The sequence below is a fragment of the Bombina bombina genome, chromosome 3 (genome assembly GCF_027579735.1).
Source record: "Bombina bombina isolate aBomBom1 chromosome 3, aBomBom1.pri, whole genome shotgun sequence".
NCBI lineage: Eukaryota > Metazoa > Chordata > Amphibia > Anura > Bombinatoridae > Bombina > Bombina bombina.
The window spans coordinates 560153905-560180658 of NC_069501.1; the positions used below are offsets into that span (position 1 = coordinate 560153905).

Here is a 26754-nt window from a genome sequence, read left to right on the forward strand (position 1 = left end):
TGTAATTAAATGAACAGTTGACTGTAAAATGGGTTTCCTATTTATGTATTTCCAATTACCTTTTTCCAGTGAAAAAATATAAAATGTATTGGGAACCATACATTTAGCTTTTTTGTATTTTCAAAATGGGCTAAGCTTGCAGGGAGAGCAGATAACATTCTTATCAGTAGATATAAACACAAATCTCTAATTCTCTTTTGTCTGGAATAGCAATGGAAACATTAACATTTTATCACCACTCTTTCCCACCCCCACTGAGACAGATTATTTTTTTCTGCTGGATCTTGTTTACAAAGCTTTTCTGGACTCATTAATGTTGTATTGAAATGTTCAGTGTAAGTAGTAGTTTCAACAGCCAAAAGCAGTGATTTAAAATTACAAAATAATGGAAAAGAAGCTATTTGTAAACAATTTACTACACTCCATGAGGTAAAATAGATCATTGGGAATATATTAAAGGGACATAAAAAAACACATATTTTCTGATTTGTTTCATTTTCTTGGAATTCGTTGTTGAAGGAGCAGCAGTGAATTACTGGGAGCTAGCTGAACACATTGGGTGAGTGAATGAAAAGACGCATACTGTATATGCAGCTACCAATCAGCAGCTAGCTCCCAGTAGTGCATTGCTGCTCCTAAGACTACCTAGGAATGCTTTTTAACAAAGGATACCAAGAGAAATAAGCAAATTAGATAAAAGAAGTCAATTGGTTATTGTTTAAATTATATACTGTGGCTGAATCATGAAATAATTTTTTAGGGTTTTCATGGTCCTTTAATACTTTTTAAGCATATAAAGTATGTTAAATAATTTTGGGACTGTAAAGTTTCAGCATACTATTTCATGTGTATGTCCCTTTAACAGTTTTTATCTATCAAGCACCTACTGCGTTGCCTGTCCCTTACAGTAAGTCTTACAATAAGTATATTACCAACCCAAATGCTATGTGCCATTTTCCACAGAACAAAAAGCAAGATATCCTTCTGCATATTTTATTTATTTATTCCCCCCCTGCCCCACAAAATTGCATCCAAAACCTTAGGTTTTATTCATTAAGAGACCATCTGATTTTACAAAAGTGGATTCACAACAGGTGAGAGGGGCCAGCCCTAGAATAATGAAAAGAGCGTCAAATACCTATAAACAAATATATTAAAGTAATGCTCTATATTCCCATCATTATTTACAATTATTACAGTGCATGTGTGGCTCATACCCATCTGTGACTTAAGCAAACCAGAGACTTACAAAAAAAAACACATTGCCAGAATATACCAATTAAAATCAATCTGTGTGAGTACAAATTAGTTTAATAGTTAGTGAATCAAGTCAGATTTGTTTTGCCCTTAAAAAATATGGCTGCCAGACAACTGCCATTCATGTCAAGTGACTGCAGTTCCAGGCATGAAGAAAAATTGAATTTGGAATCAAGAAAGAACCACTAACTGTATCCATCAAAACTAGCTGCTATAAATAGCTGCAAAATCTCACAACCAGCCTCCTTTGATATTCCATTGAATTATGTTACCTCTTTCCTTGCATTAGGTATCTGGGGTACCAGCTCTTGAATCTAAAACCTTCACGTAATTATTGCCCTTCCTTATGTTAACTACTATATTATGTCTTTAACGTGTACACTGGTAAATCATACACTTGTCTACATTACTGTCATTCTTGGTTTGTTTTGTTTTTTTGATGAATGAAGGTTATATAAATCTATTCTGTATATTAACAATTTTAGATTTTAATCTGTAATTTCTATTAAAATGTCCTAAATCTAACTCTGAAGTGCAAAAGAGGCCCACGTTGTGACAGACCATTAGCTGCCAGGAAGTCACCAGTAAGCCACATCACACAATACAAGGTCCATAAGAGAGACGCACAATTGGCTTGTGGCAAACTCAGAGAGTGCAACTGGAGTTCAGACGATTGTCTAGGGATAAATTATTTAGCAGGTCACTGTGTTTGTCTGTTGTTTGCTCACAAAGTCCAAGATAAAGTCTACCTCATTGTGTCCCAAATAAAGCTCTGGCAATTCCTCAATACGGTCCAACCCCAACTCCAACACTAAAGATGTCAACACATCCTCATCTACCAGGTCTGCGTCCGTAACATTAAGTGTAGGCATGTGCTGGTGGTGGTGGTGGTGACCAGGAGTCATCCTGTAGGCTGTGTGCCCCTGTGCCAGTCCAGGGTTGTTCATCATTGGATGTCCTTGATATTGTGTGCTAAGCTTCTGGAGATGCATTGTCGCCATAAGCTGTTGAGCACTCCCATAGGATTGTGACTGTCCAGGATACATCATGGGGCCTGGCATATGTTGGTGGTGCATGCCCGCTCGTGCCCTCATATTAACATCTGCATGAGTAGGCCCATACTGCATCATCTGACTAGGGGGCATTGACCTGGAAGGGTGAGGAGGTGGTGGTGCCTGCATGGCAGTCATGCCCATCCTATAATTTGGATGTCCGCTATGCATCATTGGCATCATCATTGGGTCAGCCATCACCTATAGCAGAAAAAAAATAAAATTATGCATTCATTTAATTAGTTCTTATTTCTCAATTGAGCAGTTGTCCATTAAAACTCTTTTTTGACAACATAGAAACATAGATATTGACGGCAGATAAGAGCCATAGGCCCAGCAAGTCTGCCCCACCTTACCTAACAGTATAAACTTATCTAGTTCGTAGGATAGCCCTATGCTTGTCCCATGCATTTTTAAAGTCCCCCACAGTGTTTGTTGCTACTACCTCTTGAGGAAGTTTATTCCATAAATCAATCACTCTTTCGGTAAAGAAGTGCTTCCTCAAATTACTCCTGAATCTACTACCCTTTAGCTTGAGCTCATGACCCCTTGTTCTTGAATTTTCCATTTTATGTAAAATACCCACAGCCTCAGTTTTACTAAACCCTTTAATGTACTTGAAAGTTGCTATCATATCACCTCTTTCCCTTCTCTCCTCTAAGCTATACATATTTAGGTCATTGAGCCTATCCTGGTAAGTTTTATTTTTTAGACCATGTACCATTTTGGTAGCCCTCCTTTGCACAGATTCAAGTTTGTTAATATCCTTCTGAAGATATGGCCTCCAGAACTGCACACAATACTCAAGATGAGGCCTAACTAATGATCTATAAAGTGGCATAAGAACCTTACTATTTCTGCTGCAAATACCTCTACCAATACATCCAAGCATTCTGCTAGCCTTACTCGCTGCCTTACTACATTGTTTACTAAGTTTTAAATCATCTGAAATAATAATTCCCAAGTCCTGTTCCTCGTCTGTAACAGTCAGTAAAGTGTCATTGAGTCTGTAATTAACATTTGGATTTTTCTTCCCTAAATGCATTATTTTACACTTTGCTGTGTTAAACTTTAGATCCCAGTCGTTTGTCCAATCCTCCAATTGTTGTATATCACTTCTCATTTTGTCTACCCCCCCTGGAACATCCACTCTGTTGCAAATTTTTGTATCATCTGCAAAGAGACATACTTTCCCCTGTAGCCCTTTGCTGATATCGCAGATAAATATGTTAAACAAAACAGGCCCCAGAACTGACCCCTGAGGAACACCACTAGTAACAGCCCCCTCTGCTGAATGAACTCCATTTACTAAGACACTTTGTTTTCTGTCCTTAAGCCAGCATTCCACCCAGTTCACAATTTTTGAATCTAGACCAAGGAGATATAGTTTGTGAATAAGTTTATTGTGTGGGACGGTGTCAAATGCTTTGCTGAAATCTAGATATGCTACATCAACTGCTCCTCCCTTGTCTAATACTTTTGTTACATAATCAAAGAAGTCAATTAGATTAGTCTGACATGATCTCCCTGAAGTAAAACCATGCTGATTTTGGTCCTCTAAATTGTTTTGTATTTTCAAGGTAGAGCCACTATTAAAAATAGATAAGAACGAACAGATTACCCTTTCATTGCCATTTAGAGCAAACCTCTTCTGAAAGTGATGTTTAATCACAATAGGATCGTTCTAGTATAATCTACCATTATAATACTACAGCACATTAAAATTCAAGAGAAATAAGTCTATAAATGTAAACCCCTGGAACAGGTTACAAGACTGTATACATGACACCATGGTAGACTATTACAGCAGATGATTTGGTATTAGTCTTTGAGGGGTTAAAGGGCTAAGGTCACCTGTGGAGCTTGCTTACAGATTTTCACTTATCAGCATTCCTTCAGCCAACAAATGTATTGTGCGTGAAATCTAGAATTGCTGGACTCTGCTCGCACAATAATTTTGTTTTATTTTAGTTTATTTAATGGTTTCCTTTTAACAGAGGGGGGAATTATTAAAACTGGCACAAAACAATACACATATGGCTATATTTATTACCACTGTGTATATTGGGTGGTGCAGAATTAATATACATACATGTGTTGTTCTATCCTGGGAAACTATAGAAGGTGTCAATATGCTGGAATTATAAGGATTTAGTTGGAATGTATAAAGGTCAAGATAAACTATACATAGAGGAATACTACATACTACATTGACAGATTTGAAACCCTGCACAATTTAAAATACAAATATAATATATACACTTTCATACACGAAATGAACCCTACACTTCATATTATTTAAATGTATTTATTAAATCTTGCTAAATGAGTAACGTTACAATAGATTTCAAGGGTAAACGATATTTTAAAAGATACACTTTTAATAAAGCCTCGTTTTAAAGTTTTTTTGTTTTAGAATATCTGTTATTTCTCGATGTTTTTGCTTGTAGTGTTTATAAAAAATATATACATTTGAGCTGGTGATTTTCATAAGCCTAAAACAATAAAGGCTCTGTATTCTAACTGGGTTGAAGTATATGGATCGCATTACAACGTATATTTATTATTACTGTTTTCAATGCATGTTTGTAGATCTGTAAATAATAGGCTTGCTGTTTTTTTTTTCCTAAAACATCCATCTGGATGTACATTAAAATCCTATGGGATTTACGACGAAAACAAAAGCCCTTTTTAAAACACAAAGTTTAACCCTTCCCAGTGCACTTTGTTCCAAGAATTTAAAGAACAAAGGATGGCAGTACCCAGAACACAATACTAATGGAATTAGGTGAACGTTAATCTTCTTTTTACATTACAATGCAATAATTAAATTGCATTGCAGCAAAATATTACATGTTCGTTCTTAATAGTATTATTTTTTGTATTTTAACCAAAAATAAGCAGTTGTGAAAAGGTATGATTTAAAAGAAGCTATGCTTGCTTCTGTCATCAAATAATAAAAAATAAATACTCGCACAATTGCAACGGATACGATACATTGAGTGTACTACATCTAAAATGATAGGGTTCTGTCATTATTTAAATAGATTAGGGGGGTCAAATACTCACCAAAAATGTGTGGTCTGCAGTTCTAACCCTATTAAAATCCAGTAAGGGTTTAAAATAAAATTTAAAAAAAAATTAGAAAATTACCAATCCAAGGTTTAACAGCAAGTTGAAACTGCAAGACGATTAAAGAAATAAACCACGATTCAGACAATACTCCCTATATGTGTGCACTGCTGAATAGGATTTTGCTGGAGGAAGAAAGCAAGCAGATAAGAAGAGGGTGTGTGCCTCAGATGACACGCCCCAACTTTGTGATTGGCTATGATGCATAAACAGGAAGAAGAAAGGAATGTCCTCTTGGTCAAGTGTTGTTTCAGTGTTCTAATCCTCACATGTTATTGTAGTACAGTGGGGGTAGGGTGTAATGTGTTTGGCTTTACTAAGAAACAATAGGGATTTAATAGAAGTATGCATATAAACACATAGCAGTGGTATGTACACAAACACTTCCAATCCAATTTTTATAGATCCACACAATTGCCAATTGTATTTCAAATTGCATGTGCACTCATCTCTCTCTGTACATTCAATAAAAACACGCCTATCCAAAATGTTTTTTTAACAGAAATCTCTGCCTATTTTAATTGAACAGTTGTGATTTAGCACACATAATCTCATCTTGTTCCTCCATAATTACATTTGATGAGCATATATTCAATTTGCCTTGTCAGCAGCAGCTGTGTTTCACGAGGACAACAATTTCCCTAGAAAATAGAGCAGTTTTTTTTTAAATGAAACATCAAGGTCTTTTTTAAGTATAAATTATATTTTGGATAAATTATGGATAATGTGTACAAAGCATAACAATCCTTTACATACTAGAGAAAGAATGTACTGTATGTGCTGATCTTTAATTATACCCTTTTATCTGATTCATATTATTATGTGGGTTTATTTTAGCACTGGGCGTGTATATACAAACAGGATACAACATTGTTGTTTCATTTGCCACAGAGTAAACAAAGGACTCATATAAATAACCTATAAACACTAACCCCTTCTTACATTAATATCTATTTATTTTTTGGAGAAGTGTATGTAAACTAGACCCAAGCTTCTTAAACCTTGGGTTGGGTCCCCATAAGATTTGTTGTACTGTAAGCTAAATTACAATTACTAACCAAGCAACAGCATTTAATAGGACATTCCAGCCAAAATTGAAAACCACATGGGTGCATTTTGGTATTGAACAGAAGTATTTTTATAAAGTACACGCATTAGCATAAATGCTTCTAATAAAAGCTATAGCTGTTTCAAAAGTGTGCACCGTGCACCAGCATTTTAAACATAACACTTGCTCTGAGAGTCTAAGGTCCTTGTACCATCTGGTAATGACTCAATTTGTTAATTGCTGACATGATAAAAGCCCCACTGATGATCTGATTAGCTGCATTAATTAAAATGTGGGTGCAGTGACAATATCTATCTATGCTTCACATGCACGTGCAGAGAAAAATGTTAACACTAAAACAGTGATAACTCTTACTAGAAGCATTTTTGCCAATGCAAGTATATTGCAAATATGTTTCTATTCAAAGATGTAATAAATCTATGTGCATTTATATTTTGACTGGAATGTCCCTTTAATCAATTAGGCATAAAGGAATAGGTGCTTGCTGCTAATCTCTGCTTGCTCTTCAAATGTACATTTTGTTTGGCTAAATATCTTCAGCTCTTTACACAACCGTGTTGATGAAGGAAAATTAATGCAGATACAATTCTTTTAATGGGGCACCCTGGCTGTGTGTATGTATATGTGGGTGAGTGTGTGTTTGTTGTGAGAGTGTATATTCTGTAAGTGTATGTATGAGTGAGTATATGTTGGGGTAGCCACCCAGCCTGCTTTTTTTTCCAAGGTCAAAGTTAAAAATAAAGATTAAATATAGAAATAAAGGTGTTATCAAGGTGAAACGTCTTCTAAGTGTGTTGGAATATAATTATAAACAAATGATCATTAAAAATCAGTCCTGGCAGCTCTAGTCCCTGATTTGTGTTGTATAATCATTTATGCAAATGTATGCTAATAAGCATGGCCAGTATTTTTTCCTAGAAAAGGTGGCATTAATAGTGTATGTGTGTTGGTGTTCTGAGTGATTGTGTATGTGTGTGTATGAAAGAGTGTATGTATGAGTGAATGAGTGTGTGTATCTTTAAGTGTATGAGTGAGTAACATTTTATGTGAGATAAGTAATTTTGCACCTCTTCAAATGTGCATGCACCTTTTAGTCATTTTGTCAAAAATTGCAAAGGCCAACTTTAAAAAAAATTTGTGTGCACACTGCTCAAACAATTAGAGGAAACTTTGCGTGCAGAGTACACACAGTGCGTGGGCATTGCTCATCTTCCCACACAGGAGAGAAGTCTACATGACTAACCATTATTTAATACTGACTAGCAATGGCCACAAAATTTGAATTTACTTATTTTTGCTTACAATCCCCTTTTTGTGATATATTGATTATTATCAATCATTTGTATAGGGCTGCAAAATTCTGTAGTGCAGGGTACAGAGATAGGGGTATACAATGACAAAGATTTATGATACGATACGAAAACATTACAGACTAAACTAAACTAGTACAGGAGGACGTATAAAAACAAACAAATTTGTATAACTGTCTGACAAGGAGTTTGTGCTGGACTATATTATATTAATAGGGCTTGTGAAAAATGTTTGCAAGTTTAAAAAGCTCTGAACTAGACTGTAGCCTTTCACAGTTTTCTAAGCTATCTTCTTTCCCTTCATATCAGTTTCCAGAATTGTAAGATTTATGGTCGTCATATCCTTCTGATCACTTCTTTGAAACGCTGACACTGTTGTGTAGTGGTCATGAATAGCTAATATAGAACAAGAGTTCCTTTAGAGGATCACAAGACCTATCACTGTAAAGCTTATTTCACATTGGTAATGTAAAAATGTGAATCAAGAGTCAAGTGATCAGATGTCTACAGAACAGGGTTTTAGAGTAACAAAGGGGGGAGGGGAATTTACTGTGCCATTTTTCTGAAACATTAAAGTGTATGTATTTTGGATCCCGCGTGGTGCTATAAGATTGTTTAGTTATGAATGTTTTTATTACTAACTTTGGATATTTTCATTTATATATTTTATTGTGGTGGTTATGAGCAGTTATGATGCTAAGAAAATCTAAAACATAAAAAAAAAAAATATCAGGCAAAAAGAAAAAAGAAATGATTTAAACAAATGTTAATGTTACAGATTCCCTCTTAAATGTAAAGATGTCAGGAGATTCCAATCTACAAATGCTTTCAGATGGAAATTCTTAAATAAAAATCCCCCATCAGAACCAAAATGTTGAACCCTTGTTACCAAATAGAGCGTGGGGAAGTAGTATTCTTCCCCTTGCCCATGAATGAAGTGTTGGTGGTAGTGGAATGGTTGCAGATTTAAAGACACATAAAGTAATTTTAGCAATTAAGGTATCAGTCCTTAAATGGACATTATGTTCCCCATTAAATTTAAAATTATATTGAGTTAAACAGTGTTGATTTTCATTATTTATTTTGTGTAATCTAAATGTGAAAATTGTAGTGTTTCCACTTGCCCAGAGAGTTTATAGTGAATTTGGTGACTTTTAGAACAGCAGTCGCCAACCAGTAGTCCATGGACCACTGGTGGTCCACGAAAAGATGTTGGTGGTCCTTGACACCATCAAGCAGGAATTTATATCCTCTGATGTGTCACCCCCGTCGCGCCGCAACAGTGAAAACCGACGGAGGAGTTAAATTACAATCTCCGTACGCATGTTGCGTAGTACTGTGCAACTTGGGTAGCTAGATTGTATTTTAACTCCTCTCAGAGGAAGATGCTTCCATTCTAAAGCCAGCAGGTATAGTCTTGGCTTGAAATAGTGGAATTAAAGTATATAAAAAAAGAATTATTTTTTTCCTCATATTTAATTTATTTTCTTCCCTTTACCTGTCTCTTTGTAGTAGGGTTCCTAATTCTTTCAGATGGACTTACATTACTGTTTGTCTTCCTCCCTCCATCTTCTTTTTTATTAAATATTAATTATTTTCATTCTAATAATTTAATTTCCTGTGCACAAAGCCATTCCACCTGAATTCCAGTAATTGCCATCCAGCAGATCAGCCATATCCCACCAGTATTATAGTATTTGCCAGTAACATCAGTCGTCGTTAGCTCACATCCTTATTGAGAGCTTTCTGATATAAACTTTATAAAATCCAATGTCTGCCCATGATCATAAGTAGTTCTGAATAATTCCTAACTGGGGAGATAACTTGGAAGTCTTGTGGTCATTTTAAACATAATTCTTTTTTTCCCCACTTTCTGCCTATCTGTTTCCAGCTCAAAAGTTGGCACTCACCCTTCATCTGTCGTTTGGAAGTATTCTCTCAGTTCTGTCATTCAGTTAGTTAATTCCAAAAAAATAATTCTTAAAAATATGTAAATATATACATAATGTAAACTTATATATACATACATACATACATTATAGAGGTTTATACCTTTTTTAAAAAAAATCATGTTAGTGGTCCACGGGATTCAAAATTGTGAGTTTAGTGGTCCCTGAGGTCCGAAAGGTTGGCCACCCCTGTTTTAGAACCCTCTCCCTCCTACATGCAGCACATGAGTTTAAAAGGACCGTACGCTGTAAAATTGTTTTTATATTAATGTATTTTAAATAACTTGTTATACCAGATGTAGAGTATGAGAAATTGCATTTTCGGGTTTATTTGTGTATATGAAGTAGCTGGTTTTGTGCTTTTAAACCACAGCCTATTACATTGGGTTGAGCTTCAAGTAATATCATATCTCATTATGTTATCACTTTGTGTACACACACTTGCTTGTTTATCTTATATTTGTCTAAAATAGTAAAGCTCAATACTTAGAGAGAACAATGGAAAATTATCATGTTATTACTTAACTATCCTGCACCCCACTGGGAGTGTCATTTCTTCTGCTGGCTGTGTTTACTTAGGCTATTCAATAGCTGAGACTCCAGTATCAAAACTTTCCAGCAAGTAAGATGGATCATTGGGAACAATTTAAATGGGAGACATTTTTTGGGTGAACTGTCCCTTTAAAGGGTTGGTAAGGTCAGAAAATGCCTATAAATTAATCAATAGTATTAATAAATTCAATATAGTCTTCAAATACTTTGCACTGCGCTATTTGTTCCATTTGCCTGCTATTCCATCTCAAAAAAATGTAGATTTCCAAACCTCCCGTGAGGCTAAGCGCTCTTATGTTGAAAATTCTAACGCATGCGCATTGTAATATTTAGTTCCATCTCCAACGTCATCACTCCCGGGTCATTCCCGAGTTGAAAGAGGCATTGTTGTGACCATAAGTATAAATGAATCTCCCTTAGAAATACGAGCATTTAAAATAAGCCATTGTTAATACTTGAAATCTGGAACACACTATTATTAAAGGAATCACCCCTGTCTAAACGAGTACTTTAATATTTTTGCATTGATTTGAATTACCGAATGGACAAACAAGCACAATATAGATTATTATAAAATGTGTGTTATTAAAATAATGTTTTATTAGTATTTATAAATAAATTATACATATGAAGCATCAGAGAACCAATCCTAGAGAAAAGAGCAATTTTATATTGTTGCAATTATTTCAATTAGCCATTTGACAAAATAAATGAATTAGGTATTACAGCCTATTTAACCATTCTTATACTAATACCAGGGGCGTATTAAGGCATAGGCCAACGAGGCCGGTGCCTAGGGAGGCAGATTTTTAAGGGGCAGCAGAATTTGGAGTCCCTAGGGCCACTCTACTGAACTCAGGGCCGGGTGGCTAAATCAACCAATTACAAATTACTTAAATGGCTGGCTGGCCCAGCTATTGCTGTCCTATGAGATTGTATATGGATGCGCATGTCGTGTTGACAGTGGAGGCGGAGGTCACTTGCGCAGCCTGGCCTGGACTGAGAGGGAATACGGTATTCTTCCTGGCTCCACCGTGTGATTGAGACTCACACAGACTACACAGTGCAGTGTGCACTACACCGTGACCACTGTGAAACAGCATATGCCTTTCTCCCTTCAATACATCTTCATTAGGCATTAAAATACTTAAACGGATTAGTCACTAAATACTTGTACATTTACTGTTTGTCTATCTGTCATACATGCAAAGAATAAGTATTTATTGCTGAATCTATACAACTATGTGACTTAAAACACAACTGAAAATATGTTGTATGCATTTAATACATTCAGAAACAATACAACTATATACTTTATTATGATTGTATAGTGACTTTATCCCCTAGGATACAATTCCTAAACCTATCATAACTACTGTTGTATTTTTTAAGTACTTTTATAGGCCAGTTTTTATATTCATTACATATTTTGCTTAAATAACTCTCAATCACCAAAGAAGATGTTTAAGGTTAAACAACTACCTACTGACAAACTATCATATAGTGAAGGATTTTTTTTCTGATATAAACACATTAATCATCTGACTTGCAAAATAATGTCTTAATATATATATATATATATATATATATATATATATATATATATATATATATATATATATATATATGTGTGTGTGTGTGTGTGTGTGTGTGTGTGTGAGTGTGTGACAAGCCCTGATTAACATCTACTTAAAAAGACCTTTTTTTTAAAAAAAATTTTTACACCCTGCCCCAAAAATATTATGTCTAAAAAAAGGCCTTAAACCTGGGGGGGGGCAGCAGAATTTTGAGTGCCTAGGCCAGCACAAAACCTAAATACGCCCCTGACTAATACATTTTAATAAACTTTTATAAGAACTATTACGATATATACATATGCTGCATCACTGTACCCTTTGTGGGTGTGTAGAAATGTTAATTTATTAAAATTATATAGGCGTTTAGTATACTTAGCAGACCACCTGTTCTAGGGGGCTGGCAATTCTGACATCATACTTAAAAATCAAATAGCCTTTTAAATCTTCACAGAGGCTTAAAGGGACACTAAACCCAAAATAATGATTTAATGATTCGGATAGAGCATGCAATTTTAAGCAACTTTCAAATGTACTCTTATCATCAATTTTTCTTTGTTCTCTTGCTATCTTTATTTAAAATGCATTCATGTAAAGCTTAGAAACCGAGCCCCACAGTGCCAGATGTATATACAGGTTTATCTGTCTTTTCATATGCAGGGAAGGGGGGTATCTGCTCTTATTGTTTTCCCAGGCCCTTTCACTGGGTGTTCCAGCCTAACCTAATCAACAGTGCTAAACTGGGAGCTTCTTAAAAGATTTTATACTGGATTTTGATCAGTATCTGTGCATATATTTTTTTTTATAGTAGTATCTATTACATGTAGTTAAATGAAAATTGGTGTATGCTGTCCCTTTAAAGGGACAGTTTACCATATTTTTTCTCCCCTTTAATTTGTTTCCAATTATCTTTTTTAACTGCTGAATTGTATGAAATTGTTTACAACAAACTATACCGCGGGAACAAAGCAAATCTGATAATAGGCGTAAATTGGAAACTTTTCTTTAAATTGTATGCTTTGTGTGAATCACAGAAGAAAAATGTTGGGTTGTATGGCCCTTTAAAAGGATGTTAAACAGTAAATACATGCTAGACATAATGATTTATTCAAAGCAAAGATTAGCCTTAGAATAACATGTAGATGTATTTTTTACAATTATTTTAGTTGTTTAAATATTAAAGATATGTTTAAATATTTATTTTCTATGATGTAATGGGTGCAACCATATTTGAAATTGAAGGGGTATTAAACACTGCTCCTTTAGTTAAAACAAATATGTTAAATCAAAGTAAACATAAAAAGAAACAGATTGTGCAAAAAACAGCAAACAACTTACTCGTTTTCTTGCAAAGTGATCAAAATTCTCAGTGTAGCCACTGCCCTCAGATAAATATGAGAGCTGAGACGTTGGCAGCTTAGGTTGCATTCTGCCTCTTCTGAGCATAGGCAAACCTCAGTTTACCGAGTCTAAGCAAAAGTGCACAGTATATGTATATGCTTTTTGTTATCAGCTGCTGGTTGTTACAGGATGAGGGAAAATTGGACTAACTTTGAAATTAACCAGAAAATATTCTACTGCTCATTTCCAATTCAAAAAAGTACTATTACATTTTATTTTTATTGTGTATTTGTCAATTATTCAATTATATTGTATTTAGTGGTCCTTTAAAGGGACAATAAAGTAAAATTAAACTTTTATGATTCAGAAAGAGCATGCAGTTTTTAGAGACTTTCCAATTTACCTCCATTATCAAATTTTGCACAGTTGTTCTATATGCACACTCTCTGAGGCATCAGCTCCTACTGAGCATGTGCTCAAGTTCACAGGGTATGCGTATACAAGTCTGTGATTAGCTAATGACTGTCACATGATGCAGGCAAATGGCGGAGATTGTCAGAAAAAAATCTACTGCTTGTTTCAGACTCAAAGTAAGTGTTATTGCATTGTTGATTTATTATGTACTTGTTAATTATGAAATTGTACTTTTTTAATGCTCCACCACTGCTTAGTGTTTTTTTTATTACAATAATGACATAGACTGTTTAATTTCCTTTTAAGTATTCCCCTTATCTCTCCTGCTGAGGACAACTAGGGGCAGATGTTACACAGGCAACAAAAGAGACTTTCCTTTATATTGACATATGAAATAGATGCTTTTGCCTGTTGAAACTGCCACCTATACTGAAAAAGTAAATTCTGCAGTAGCGGACACAAAAAAAGGCTATGTAAACAATTACACTCCCAGTTGGGGTGGGAGGTGTGAGAGATAGACATGAAAAGCTTAATTTTCAATTGTTATCTCAGACTTAGATAAGATGGGGAAGCTTTTTGTGTTGAGTAATAAGATAATTAGATCTGTACCCCTGCAAGCTCAGCCCATTTAAATGGGTTGTGGTTTAAAAGCACAGAACAGCTGTTTTGAATACAAACAATAAACTTAAAGTAGCAATTTCCCATACATTTTTCATTCTGCTACAGGTATAGCAAGTCTATATTTTTAAAAAGATAGTAAACAGCTTGTAATTACAGTATTTTTCTACTGAAATAAATTACCATATGGCATGTGTGTGTGTGTGTGTGTGGGGGGGAATTAAAACTTTTTTGTTGTTTTTTCAGTAGCCAAGCTGCACCTACCACTTGCCTTATTTGGAGGAGCCAATTTGGACTTCTTAGACACAGCAAGTTACTGTTATTGTGTTAACAAAAGTCCAAACTGGAAAGTATTAATGTTTAGAGTTTAACTACAGGAAAGTGTACTGCAAGCTTATTTTACTATGCACGATTAAACATTTTATATTACAATCTCAAAGTGAGCATTCAAAGCTAGGCATTTCCTGTCTGATTCACATAAGTGTGTGAACTCAAACCTGGGAATTAACATAAAGATTTTTTGGTGTAGACTTTTAACTTTAAATGGACCTTCTATTATAAGTGTGATTTAAAGTTCATAGAGCCACACAACACACGCACTATCAGCACTAGTATTCAACAAAACTATATATCAGGTCACACTGTGCTATATGCATATGCCCTCCCCTAAATGATAGTTATAACATTACTCTATTTCTACAAATATACTGATTTGATTTTGCTTAAACAATTCCTGCAATTGCCCATAAGAATAATAAACAATACAGTGTCAACTGATATGTACACAGTTTGTAATGTAAACTGCAGTACTGTGAATACACCCGCGTCCTTTGTCCCTTCTTTTATTTCTGAATACCATCTGCTGTCCTTCTCTGTGTCATATGAGGGATATACTAAGTATAGAAGCCTTTCGGTTTAATTAGCAATACAGAACAATAGATATGTTCTATAGACATAAGAAAAATCCTGACTTCCTATAGAAATAAACTTCAATGCCCTAACCTTAAGTAACATAACAATGACAAACTCTTTACATACCACAAAAAGGTAGAATCAAAGCCTTTAAACTCAGATTATAAAGAGTGGGAGGACAGAGCAAAACCCAATTGAATACTGTGAATCCTGCTGAGGTGTGAAGTGGGAATTGGGATTAGGAACTGGCCTGCCAGGGACAGCCTGAGAAAACAGCTCTACAGACAGCTGTCAAACTCACAGAAAGCTCTCATCCTACTTATCTAATGTTAGTAGAGGATCTGAAAATGGAGATTTTCTGTTAATCAGAATTCAAAGCTCCTTCTTCTAAGGGCCGTCACCCAACTAGTATATTTCCAGTATGTTTTTTGTTTTGTTTGTTTTTTGTAAGGGCTATTGTAAGTAATATAGAAATTTAAATATGAATAAAAGCTCAAATGAAAAGTTCATGATTCCGATACAGCATATACTACTACTAATAATAATAACAACTTTCCAATTTACTTTTATTAATCAATTTACAAATTTTTCTTGGTATCCTTTGTTTAACCCCTTTGTGGCAGGTGCTGTAATCTATGTCCTAGAAGTACTTTGTGATCACTGTTCTAAGGCTACGGTATGGCAGCTGTCGCAAAGGGGTTAAAGGGATACTGAACCCAAATTTTTTTCTTTTGTGATTCAGATAGAGCATGCGATTTTAAGCAACTTTCTAATTTACTCTGATTATCAATTTTTCTTTGTTCACTTGGTATCTTTATTTTTTGGTTCAGACCTGTGGACAGCTTTTTTTTTATTGGTGGATGAATTTATCCACCAATCAGCAAGAATAATCCAGGTTATTCACCAAAAATTGGCCGGCATCTAAACTTACATTCTTGCATTTCAAATAAAGATACCAATAGAATGAAGAACATTTGATAATAGGAGTAAATTAGAAAGTTGCTTAAAATTGTATGCTCTATCTGAATCACAAAAGAAAAAAAAATGGGTTCAGTGTCCCTTTAAACATAGCTCCTTTTCATGACAGCTACTGAGATAGGATCACAAGCATGGTTGAGCCTTAAACAATATATTATCTTATTATATTGACCTTTATTTGTTATGCAGTGCTATACTGGGGTACACTAAAATAAAGACAAGGCAGGCAGACTGGGACAGAATGATTACAATACCCTACTCCACAGAGATCTTAGAATAGTGAGTATATGTAGCATTATTACATTTAAAAATGGTTAAAGAGAAATGAAATACAAAAGTTTCCTCTCATGATTCAGATAGAGAATACAATTTCAAACAACTTTCCAATTTACGCCTCTTATTAATTTGTCTTCATTCTCTTGGTATCCTTTGTTGAAGAAGCAGCAGTGCACTACTGGGAGTTAGCTGAATACATTAGGTGAGCCAGTAACATTAGGCTATGTGCAGCCACCGATCTGCAGCTTCTGAGCCTACCTAGGTATCCTTTTCAACAAAGGATACCAAGAACAAAACAAATTAGATAAGAGACGTCATTTTTAAAGTTGTTTAAAATCACAATCTCTATCTGAATCATGAAAGAAAAAAAATGTGGGCGTTATGTCTCTTTAATTTAAATTAATGGTAGTTTCTCCAGCTTTCATGTGATATCCCTTTTGGTTATAAACTTTCCAATGGCTGATATTGTATATTAAAGGGCAATCCCATGTACAGAGACAGCTGATGTATGTAAAAAGCCAATCCAATAAAAGGGCAATCCCATGTACAGAGACAGCTGATGTATGTAAAAGGCCAATCCAATACATATGTATAGGGATAAACTGATGTCTGTTAAAGGGGAATGCTATAGATGTGTAAAGAGACAACCTGGTGCATGTAAATGGGAATCCCATAGATGTGCAAAGACAAATGATGTGTGTAAAAGGGGAATCCCATAGATATTCACAGAGACAGCTCAAATGTATGAAAGGGAGTCCTCTAGATGTGTGTAAAACAGTTGATGTGTGTAAAAGGGGAATCCCATAGATGTGCAAAGAGGAAGCTGATGTATAAAAGGGGAGTCTTATACGTATGTATAGAAACAGTTTACAGGGACATAAAACCCAAACATTTTTCTCATGATTTACATCTGCTATCTAATTTGCTTTGTTCTCTTGGTATCCTTTGTTAAAAAGCATACTTAGGAAGGTTTAGGAGATGGGAGCTAGCTGCTGATTGGTGGCTGCACATAAGTACCTCTTATCATTGGCCTACAGATGTGATCAGCTAGTACCCAGTAGTGCATTGCCACTCCTTCAACAATAGATACCAAGAGAATTAAAGGGATTGGCTTGTCAAAATTAAGCTTGCACGATTCAGATAGAGCATGCAATTTTAATCAACTTTCTAATTTACTCCTATTATTCATTTTTCTTGTTCTCTTGGTATCTTTATTTGAAAAAAGCAAGAATGTAAGCTTAGGAGCCGGCCCATTTTTGGTTCAGACCTGGGTAGCTCTTGCTGATTGGTGTCTACATTTAGACTCTCTGAATCAAGAAATAAACATTTTGTGTTTCGTGTCCCTTTGTGTGTGTAAGAGTATGATCAACAACTGGTTTGTTTGTGTAAAGGGAGAATTCTTTAGATGTGTAAAGGGACATCTGTTGTGTGTAAAAAAGGCCAGTCACCAACGTACAAGGTGTCCCAATATTGACTGATCCTAACAATACAATACTTTGCCTTTATGGGCTGAATCATTTCTGCTTTTTCTCTTTATAATAGAATGAGATTCCCTGGCTTTATATAAACTGTCATGAGTACAACTGAGCTTGGGTGAGGTGCTTTATCCAATGAAACGTGGGCAGTCTCCCTTTTTCTTTTTTAAATACAAATCCACATAGTTTGGTTTAGCACACTTTATAAAAAGTATATGTACATTTTTGAGAGTGCAGTCAATGAGACCAAATAGTTACAACAAACAGGGAGGTATTGGTGCACATACACTTGCAAATAAACAACACATTTTTTAATGCTGCAAAAATTGACTGACCATCTTCCGTTAGTTAAAAAAACATTATACACTAGATTTTTCTTTGCATAAATGTTTTGTAGATGATCCATTTATACAGCCCATCTGGTAGAGTTTTTACAAAATGTATATTTTTTCTTATTTTCTAATAACATTGTGCTGATTTTCAGACTCCTAACCAAGCCCCACAGTGTCAGATGTATACTCGCGTTTACAGACTCCTGCTTGCCCCTGTTTATGTTATCTGTCTTTTTATATGCAGGGAAAGGGGAGGGGGGAGTTTCTGCACTTTTTGTTTATCCAGTCCCTTTCAGTGGGTTTCCCAGTCAACCTCTTCAACAGTGCTAACCTGGGAGCTTCTAAGTACGTTTTTAAAAGGTTTTATACCAGATTTTTAGATCAGTATCTGTGCAAATTCTTCTTTATAGTTGTGTCTATTACATGTAGTTATATGAAAATGGGTGTATATTGTCCCTTTAAAGCACCCTACCCAAGCTCATGTGTACTCATGACAGCGTATTGGAATTGTATATATAGCCACAGAGTCTCATTCTATTAAAAAGAGAATTAACAGAAATGAATCAGCCCATAATGATAAAGTATTGTAGTTAGGGTTGCCACCTCGGCCATGTTTTCCTGGACACTTATGAGTTACGCATGCTGCAGGGTAAGCAGGGCGGGAAACATGTATTGTGCTTCTGGACATCACATGAATAGTGCTGATGAACAGCATAATACATGTTCCTCCCTGCACACCCTACAGCAGGGGTGCCCAAAAGGTAGATCAGGATCTACCAGTAGATCCCGAAGGCGCTGCTGGTAGATCGTGGCTGATGTGATCAAAATTATGTGGTCAAGTTACGTGATCTCAACACTGGGGCGTGAGTAGAGTATGGTTGCTAGGGATACCGCTATATCTACTGCAGTTTGTGAAGGGGCAGGTCATTAAACAGTCTGATGGTTGGACATGAAAAGTGCTACAGGATTGGATCTTGTGGGATTTCGATTTCAACCAATCAATGTAAATGATATTTGAACGACAACACAATTGGCCTATTAAAAGCATGGTTGAGTGAGTACTCTCCCAATGGATATGGCGGTATAGTATAGTTAAGAGGGTAGGCGTCAATAGATAGAAAAAGTAAAGGCGGAGGCTGCTGTAGTATGCTAAAGGAACAAGTCTGATTGACGTCTGGCAAATAAACGTGTTGACCCGGTAAGAAATGCACTGCATGGTTTTTAACAGCAGGAATATAAGCTTAGGAGCCAGACCATTTTTAGTGGGTAGATCTCATTGAGCTGGTCATTTGAAAAGTAGATCCCAGCACAAAAAAAGTGTCGGCACCCCTGCCCTACAGCATGTGTAACTCATAAGTATCCAGGAAAACATGGCTGAGTTGGCAACCCTAATTGTAGTGTTTGGACCAGTCAACATTGGGACACTTTGTAAGTTGGTGACTGGCTAAGCATAATATGGCCATATTGTGTGACTAAGATCCTCATTTTATTTATACAGGTAGAAAACCCTTTATCCAGACTGCTTGGGACCGGAAAAGGTTTGGATATCAGAATAGTTTAGATTTTGCAAAACAAGTTGCATCTGTAAAATGGGATAGTATGGAGAGGGGATGGAACCAAGTGTAAATAACAATATCTTATGTCATTTAGGCAACTTTTACATCAAATAATTTAGCTTAAACATGCAACCTAAAGGTAGTTTTTTTAATGCTTTTGTATACATAGTACCCTCAGAAAGATAGTACAATATTGTAATCAGCAAGGTAACATTTGTTGGTTTAAATAAATATAGACCAGAATTTACATGTTAGAACACACAAAAAATAAATGAAAGACGTAGAGTGAGAAGATTGTTACTAACAGGCAAGGAAATATATTAATTTTTGATCATTTAATTTTTAAAAAAAAAAATATTAATTAAAAAATTTTGGATTTCAGAATGTTTGGATTTTGGAATTCTGGATTTTTGGATTTGTACACAGATATATAAACCAATGATCAGCCAGACAGGTATCCCTGTGGATGGAGCACCCTTAGGCAGCAGTTGTTGTGAAACTAATTCATACATGTATCACAACCTTAAGTTCTATTCCAATTAATTTATGAAAGACAATTGTTTTTGGATTGCACCAAATTCTATCCATACAACTAGTAGCCCCCACCCTAATCGTATCTTGTATCCTCCAGCCAAACAGAGTACTGTTTTTATATTCTCTCCATATGCTGCCCTAATTTTCTAATCGTACCCATAACCCCTCTCTACTCTAATCCAGCAGATGAACATCTCATGAGTGCACCTGTTACAAACCCATTATAACTAGCTTGCTTTTCAGTTTTTATTCACCAGCTCAGGCCTTGATACTATCAGCTAAGATAATGCCTTGCAATCAGTAACACATGGACTAAATGTATTTTTTGAGCTTATGATAATTATTAAATATTAAGTGGAATCTAATGCAAGATCACAGAGAATAGTAAGAATAACACTCAAAACCAAGCGTTAGCGGTGCAAATAAGATATGACATAATGCATATAGCAGCTAAATATTACATATATTAGTTACATTTGCAATAGATGCATAGCTTGGCAAATCTTATTCAGACCAAGACCATATTGAGCAGAACATTAAATAAAAAAAAAAAAAGTTATGCCTATGTTGTTATTGTTATGTAAAAACCAATACAACTATTTAATGAAAGAAAGAAAAGAAAAGATGGAAAAAATCCCATGAATATGAACAGCTAAACCCCAAATTAAAATGTCATAATATTGATAAACTGTAATGAATTGATGTATTTTATCTTTGGTGTATTTATTATATTTATATTATATTATATTTATTATTATTTATGTAACTATATATTTAGCCCCCAGAAAGAGATTAAACACACAGTTAATCTCCTTAGACCTACACCATGTTTGCTTCCCTGTGGTAATCAGTACCACAATTGGTGGCTACATGCATATGCCAATCCTTATTGGCTCACCAGTCATGTCCTGCCCAGGATTGTGGCTCCTGACTGTGACTTTTATGTTGTACACACAGTAACATTTGTGTAATAACACAATGCTCTAACACATTATAGCATATTTTTATTGTATTATTGTTGTTGTTATTATTATTATTATTATTAATAATAATAATAATAATTATTAAGTAGTTGTGGTATAGTTTATAATATCCCATGATTCTCATATATCTATTTATGACATATTACTGTCCTATCTATAAATACTTTCTCTGTTACTCGTCTATCTCTTGTTTCAGTTTCCTATAACTGCTCCTATCTTTGCCCATACGCTCTCCCCTCTAACAACTCCCATCTCTCAGTAAAGCTTATCTCTATAAACTCCTCCTATATTGTGTCATGTAAACTGTGCTTACTACTTCCATATAACTCCCTCATTTTCTTTAACTGTAAGTTTTGAAAAAAAATAAAGCAGCTTTCCTCTATCTGATGCATGCTGCATACTCTGTGGTGTGATAATGTATCATAACCACTTCCCTTCTTTGCTATTTTGAAACTCTATTTCCACTGATCATATCCTAAAAAGGAAACATCTGTTTTCTAGGTCTTACTTGTTAATAACTGCCAGTTAAACAGTTACATTAAGACCCTTTAAACCCATAGATATTTTACACAGATCAATATTTGTGTAACCCCCCCCCAAAAAAAAAGGAACAATACTGTTTATATAAATATATGGCTCTCTTTTCTCAATAAAACATATTATCCATAAGCAGAGTCTAATAATGGCTGTAGTGTTTACAGTATATGTCTGAGGTCAGGATTTGAAAAACACATTTCTAGGGTTACAGGTGTAGAATGAAACCATTAGGGGATTATACTCAAGAGATGTATCTTGAATTCAAAAAGCACAAATGCATTTATCTCATTGGCATAACAGCATTTATTTAAGCATGGAAAATATTTTGCTAAAATTCCAAGTTTACGTATATACTGTATATATATATATATATATATATATATATATATATATATATATATATATATATATATATATATATATATATATATATATATATATATATATATGTATATGTGTGTGTGTGTATATATATATGTATATGTGTGTGTGTGTGTATATATATATATATATATACACTGTATATATATATATATATATAAAAATATAGATGTATAGTGTGTATATACAATATAATATAATATAAATATATATATACTTGTATATGAATATATATATATATATATATACATCATAGTAATAATCATTAACATTGTACACAGAGATACTCAGCCAAATAGGGTGCATTTATCTGGGACTGACCGTGAGAACGTTGTATAAATACAGCAAAGCTAAATTTGCACATTGCTATGTGTTTTAAGCAGGTCAAAAAACCTGTTTTCCCACAGAGTCATTGCTTGCTCTGCAGTTAAGGATTCTGGGTAATAACATGTTGTTTGTCATGTGTATCATCATTTTGCTTCTATCAAGGGATTGCATTTCAAAATAATAGAAACAAAACACATGCCCTAGCCAACAAAAATGGTGTCATTACCCAGAATCTATAATTGCAATAGAAGCTCTATTTACTTAATAATTCTCAAAGGAAATAGTTGTTTTGGGCTGTTTGACACACTCAGTAGAAAGATTTCCACTTTGCTTTACCTACACCTTTAAAGGGACAGAATACTATGATTTATTTTCACACAGTTATACATTTTACTTGCTGTCGTGTATTAAATTAATCAAATTGTTTGCAAACAACTCCTTTACTTTTACTTTGTCATATGAAATAGCTGTTTTTGCCTATTGTTTCCCCAGCTATACTGAAAATTTCAGCACATAAGGAATTGTTATAGAAAAGCAATTTAAACAAGAATGTGCTATAGAAGTCATACTTCCGATAGGGGGAGGGGAAGAAGAAAAATATTCATTTTTAATTATTCTCTCTAAGGGCCTGATATTCAAACCCTCGTCGGCATGGAGAGAAATCACATAAAGAGGCCTATTTAACAAATGTCAGTCGGACCTGATCCGACAGTGCGGATCAGGTCCGACAGACCGCTGAATGCGGAGAGCAATACGCTCTCCGTATTCAGCATTGCACCAGCAGCTCACAAGAGCTGCTGGTGCAACGCCGCCCCTTGCAGACTCGCGGCCAATCGGCTGCCAGCAGGGGGTGTCAATCAACCCGATCGTACTCGATCGGGTTGAATTGCGGCGATGTCTGTCCGCCTGCTCAGAGCAGGCGGACAGGGTTATGGAGCGTGATAGATAGGCCCCAAAACCTTTTTTAGACCTTGTATTTTAATGTAGGAGTCTCTGTATCACATAAAGAACACTACATAGCCGTACTGACAAATATTCTTATAATATCCCGTCTGAGCAGTGAGGTTTTGAATATCAGGCCCTATGTATGGGTCTTTACCTATACAGTGGGAAATAAATAAGTAGGTTTGTGTAAATATAGACAGGGATAAGATAATGGGATCTGCTCCCCCTACAAGCCCAGCTAATTTGACTTACCAGAGCCCGTTATTTCATATACAAAAATAAACCCAAATGAGAAATTTGCCATACATTTTAAACTCTACAGCAAGGGATTGGAAATGCATTAAGGAGAAACCAATTTTCAGTACACTATCCCTTTAATTGTTTCTACTGATTAAAAAACAAAACTGTATAACTACATTCATACACTTCCTACATGATCGTTTTCCATACGTCTAGTACCGCTTTTTCTCTACTTTTCTGCCATTGTCATTCACCATCTCTCTAGGTGTACTTTTTGTCTTTTCCTATTTTCCTTCCTGTACATTTTGTAATTCTGCCATAACAACTTAACCCAAAACAGCTCTGCTCAAAACAATGTTGTATTTTTCAACCTCCTGCTCCGTCACAACGCGTATCCTGTTAAACCAGATTGGGAGGTGGCGATCCCTGCCAAAAAAGAGAGCTTTTACTGTAATTTAACTATGCTTTTACTCACAGTCTACTACCACAATAAAAGAGATTTAGATCCTAGTGCAGTTTTTGTAACAGATCACATAAAAAATGCAATAAAATACATGTAAAATATAGTACATTATATATATTAGGATAATTCAATTCAGAAGTAATACATAATCAAAAATGCAGAATAAAGATGCAATGCAATAACACTTGAATTTCAAATGAGTAGTAGATTTATTTCTTAACAGTTTTAGAGGACACTTCCATTTTCCCTGCACCTTGTATCTAGTGACAACCATCAGCCAATCACAAGCACATATACACTGGGAACTCCTGCACATGCTCAGTAAGAAAATGCATGCTCTATTTGAATAATAATAATAGTTGAATTTGCCATGTGTCCCAATTCACATTTAAAAATACATGAAACATCTTGAGAATGTAAGATAAAATGTTTAACTATCAGTGGAAAACACATTTTCTGTAGTCTTGTGAAAATGTTTTGAATTAACACCTTCTTTGCATCAATGTTTTTTAAGATATCTAAACTTCACTTACCACTTGCTTTATTTGGAGGAGCCAGATTAGACTTGTTATTGGAATACATAATACATTATGTTAGCAAAATGCCCATTGTTTTGTAGTTTTGTATCTTACCATCTCTGCTGAAGTCAGCTAAGGACAAAAAATAATTTATGATAATCCCAGAGATCAAGTTCTCATTAAGTTGTTTAAAAGCTGGGAAATTCCCAACTTAAAGGGACATAAAACCCAATATTTTTTCATGATACATGGTACAGTTTTAAACACTAATGTTATTTTCTTATCAAAGTTGTTTCATTCTCTTGGTATCATTTGTTCAAAGCACATTGTATTTAGCTAGGACCCAGTATTGTATTAACTATTAATAATAGTCAATACAATACTGGGCCCTAGCTAAATACATCAGGTGAGCAAATGACAAGAGGCATATATGTACTTCCACCAATCAGCAGCTAGTTTTCAGTAGTGCATTCCTGCTCCTGAGCCTACTTAGGTATGTTTTTTTTTTCAAAGGATACATATAGAACAGAACACATTCGATGATAGAAGTAAATTTAATAGTGGTTTAAAATTGCATGCTCTGTAGGAATCATGGACGTTTAATTTTGATTTTACTGATTTGAACAGCCAATAGGATTTCAGTAGCTCTCATCCTATTGGCCGATCTGAATTTGAAGACTCAAATCAGTCAATAGGAATTCAAGGTACCCCATATTTAAACGCGTACCTTGAATTCAATCCTCAGTGTGCGGCTGTGATCGTACGAAGAGGATCTCCCCGCTCCATGGCCCGCGGTCTCCTGTCTTCAGTTCCGCAGTCACTGGTCTTCAGTTCCGCGCTCCGCGTTGGCTTGTTCCTAGAAGAAGATAGAAGATATCGCCGCTAATTTGGTTTATTATATTATGTAATGTTAGAATTTTTTATTTTTTGTAATCTTAGATTAATTTAATCTTAGTTTTTTTAGTTTTTATTAATGTTAGCTTTTTTTTAAATTGTTTGTAACTTAGTATTAGAATTTAGATAATTGGGGTTAATTGGGGTTAGGGGGTGTTAGGTTAGGGGGCTTAGTAATTTAATTAGTTATTTGCGTTGTGTGGGTTTAGCGGTTTAGGGGTTAATAGTTTTATTAGGATTATTGCGTTGTGTGGGTTTGGCAGATTAGGGGTTAATAAATTTATAAGGTTTGTTGCGATGTGGGTTAATGGAGGATTAGGGGTTAATAGTTTTAATAGGTACTTTGCAATGTGGGTTAAAGGCAGATTAGGGGTTAATAGTTTTAATAGTGATTTTGCGATGTGGGTAAATGGCGAATTAGGGGTTAATGAATTTATTAGGTAGTTTGCAATGTTGGGCTTGGCGGATTTAGGAGTTAATACTTTTATTAGGTAGATTGCGATGTGTGTGAATGGCGGATTAGGGGTTAATAGTTTAATTAGACATATTGTGTTGTTGGGGTTATCTGTTTAGGGGTTAATACTTTTATTATTAGTTGCGACGTGGGGGGATTGCGGATATAGGGGTTTTTACGTGCCGGGTTTATTTTTGGGAGGCAGGTTAGACTTTTATGGGAGATTTTACTTTTCTTTTATTTTCATAGGTGCCGGCAGTTTCTAACGTTCTGTAAATCACTGGTGACTTCAGAAATTTGTATTTAGGCTCATTTCTGGACATCGCTAGTTTATCCGATTTACGGTACTTTATGAATTGCCGGTACCATATATTTGATACCTTGATGTGCTAGGTGAAATTACGGGCGGCGCGGGTTTATAAAATAAAAAAGCCCCCCCCCCCAATAAAAACACCCCCTAATCTAATGCTAAACTACCAATAGCCATTAAAAGGGCCTTTTGTTGGGCATTGCCCTAAGTTAAACAGCTCTTTTACCTTAAAAAAATACTAAGACCCCCTCTAACAGTAAAAACCCCCAAAATAAAGAAAACTAACACTAAAAAATCCAAAACTACCCTTTGCCCCTAAATAGGGCATTTGTATGGGCATTGCCCATAAAATGGCATTCAGCTCTTTTACT

At 35.1% G+C, this 26754-nt stretch overlaps 1 protein-coding gene across 1 annotated transcript; it reads right to left on the bottom strand.

Annotated features, from left to right (window-relative positions):
- Positions 1 to 979: 979 nt before the first annotated feature.
- Positions 980 to 5572, bottom strand: LOC128653671 (cbp/p300-interacting transactivator 3). Its single transcript, XM_053707091.1, has 2 exons — positions 5379 to 5572; positions 980 to 2510 (listed from the first exon to the last, which is right to left on the bottom strand). Exon 2 carries the CDS (start codon positions 2505 to 2507, stop codon positions 1950 to 1952), a length of 558 nt encoding a protein of 185 aa, XP_053563066.1. The 5' UTR covers positions 2508 to 2510; positions 5379 to 5572; the 3' UTR covers positions 980 to 1949.
- Between the last annotated feature and the right edge of the window lie 21182 nt (positions 5573 to 26754).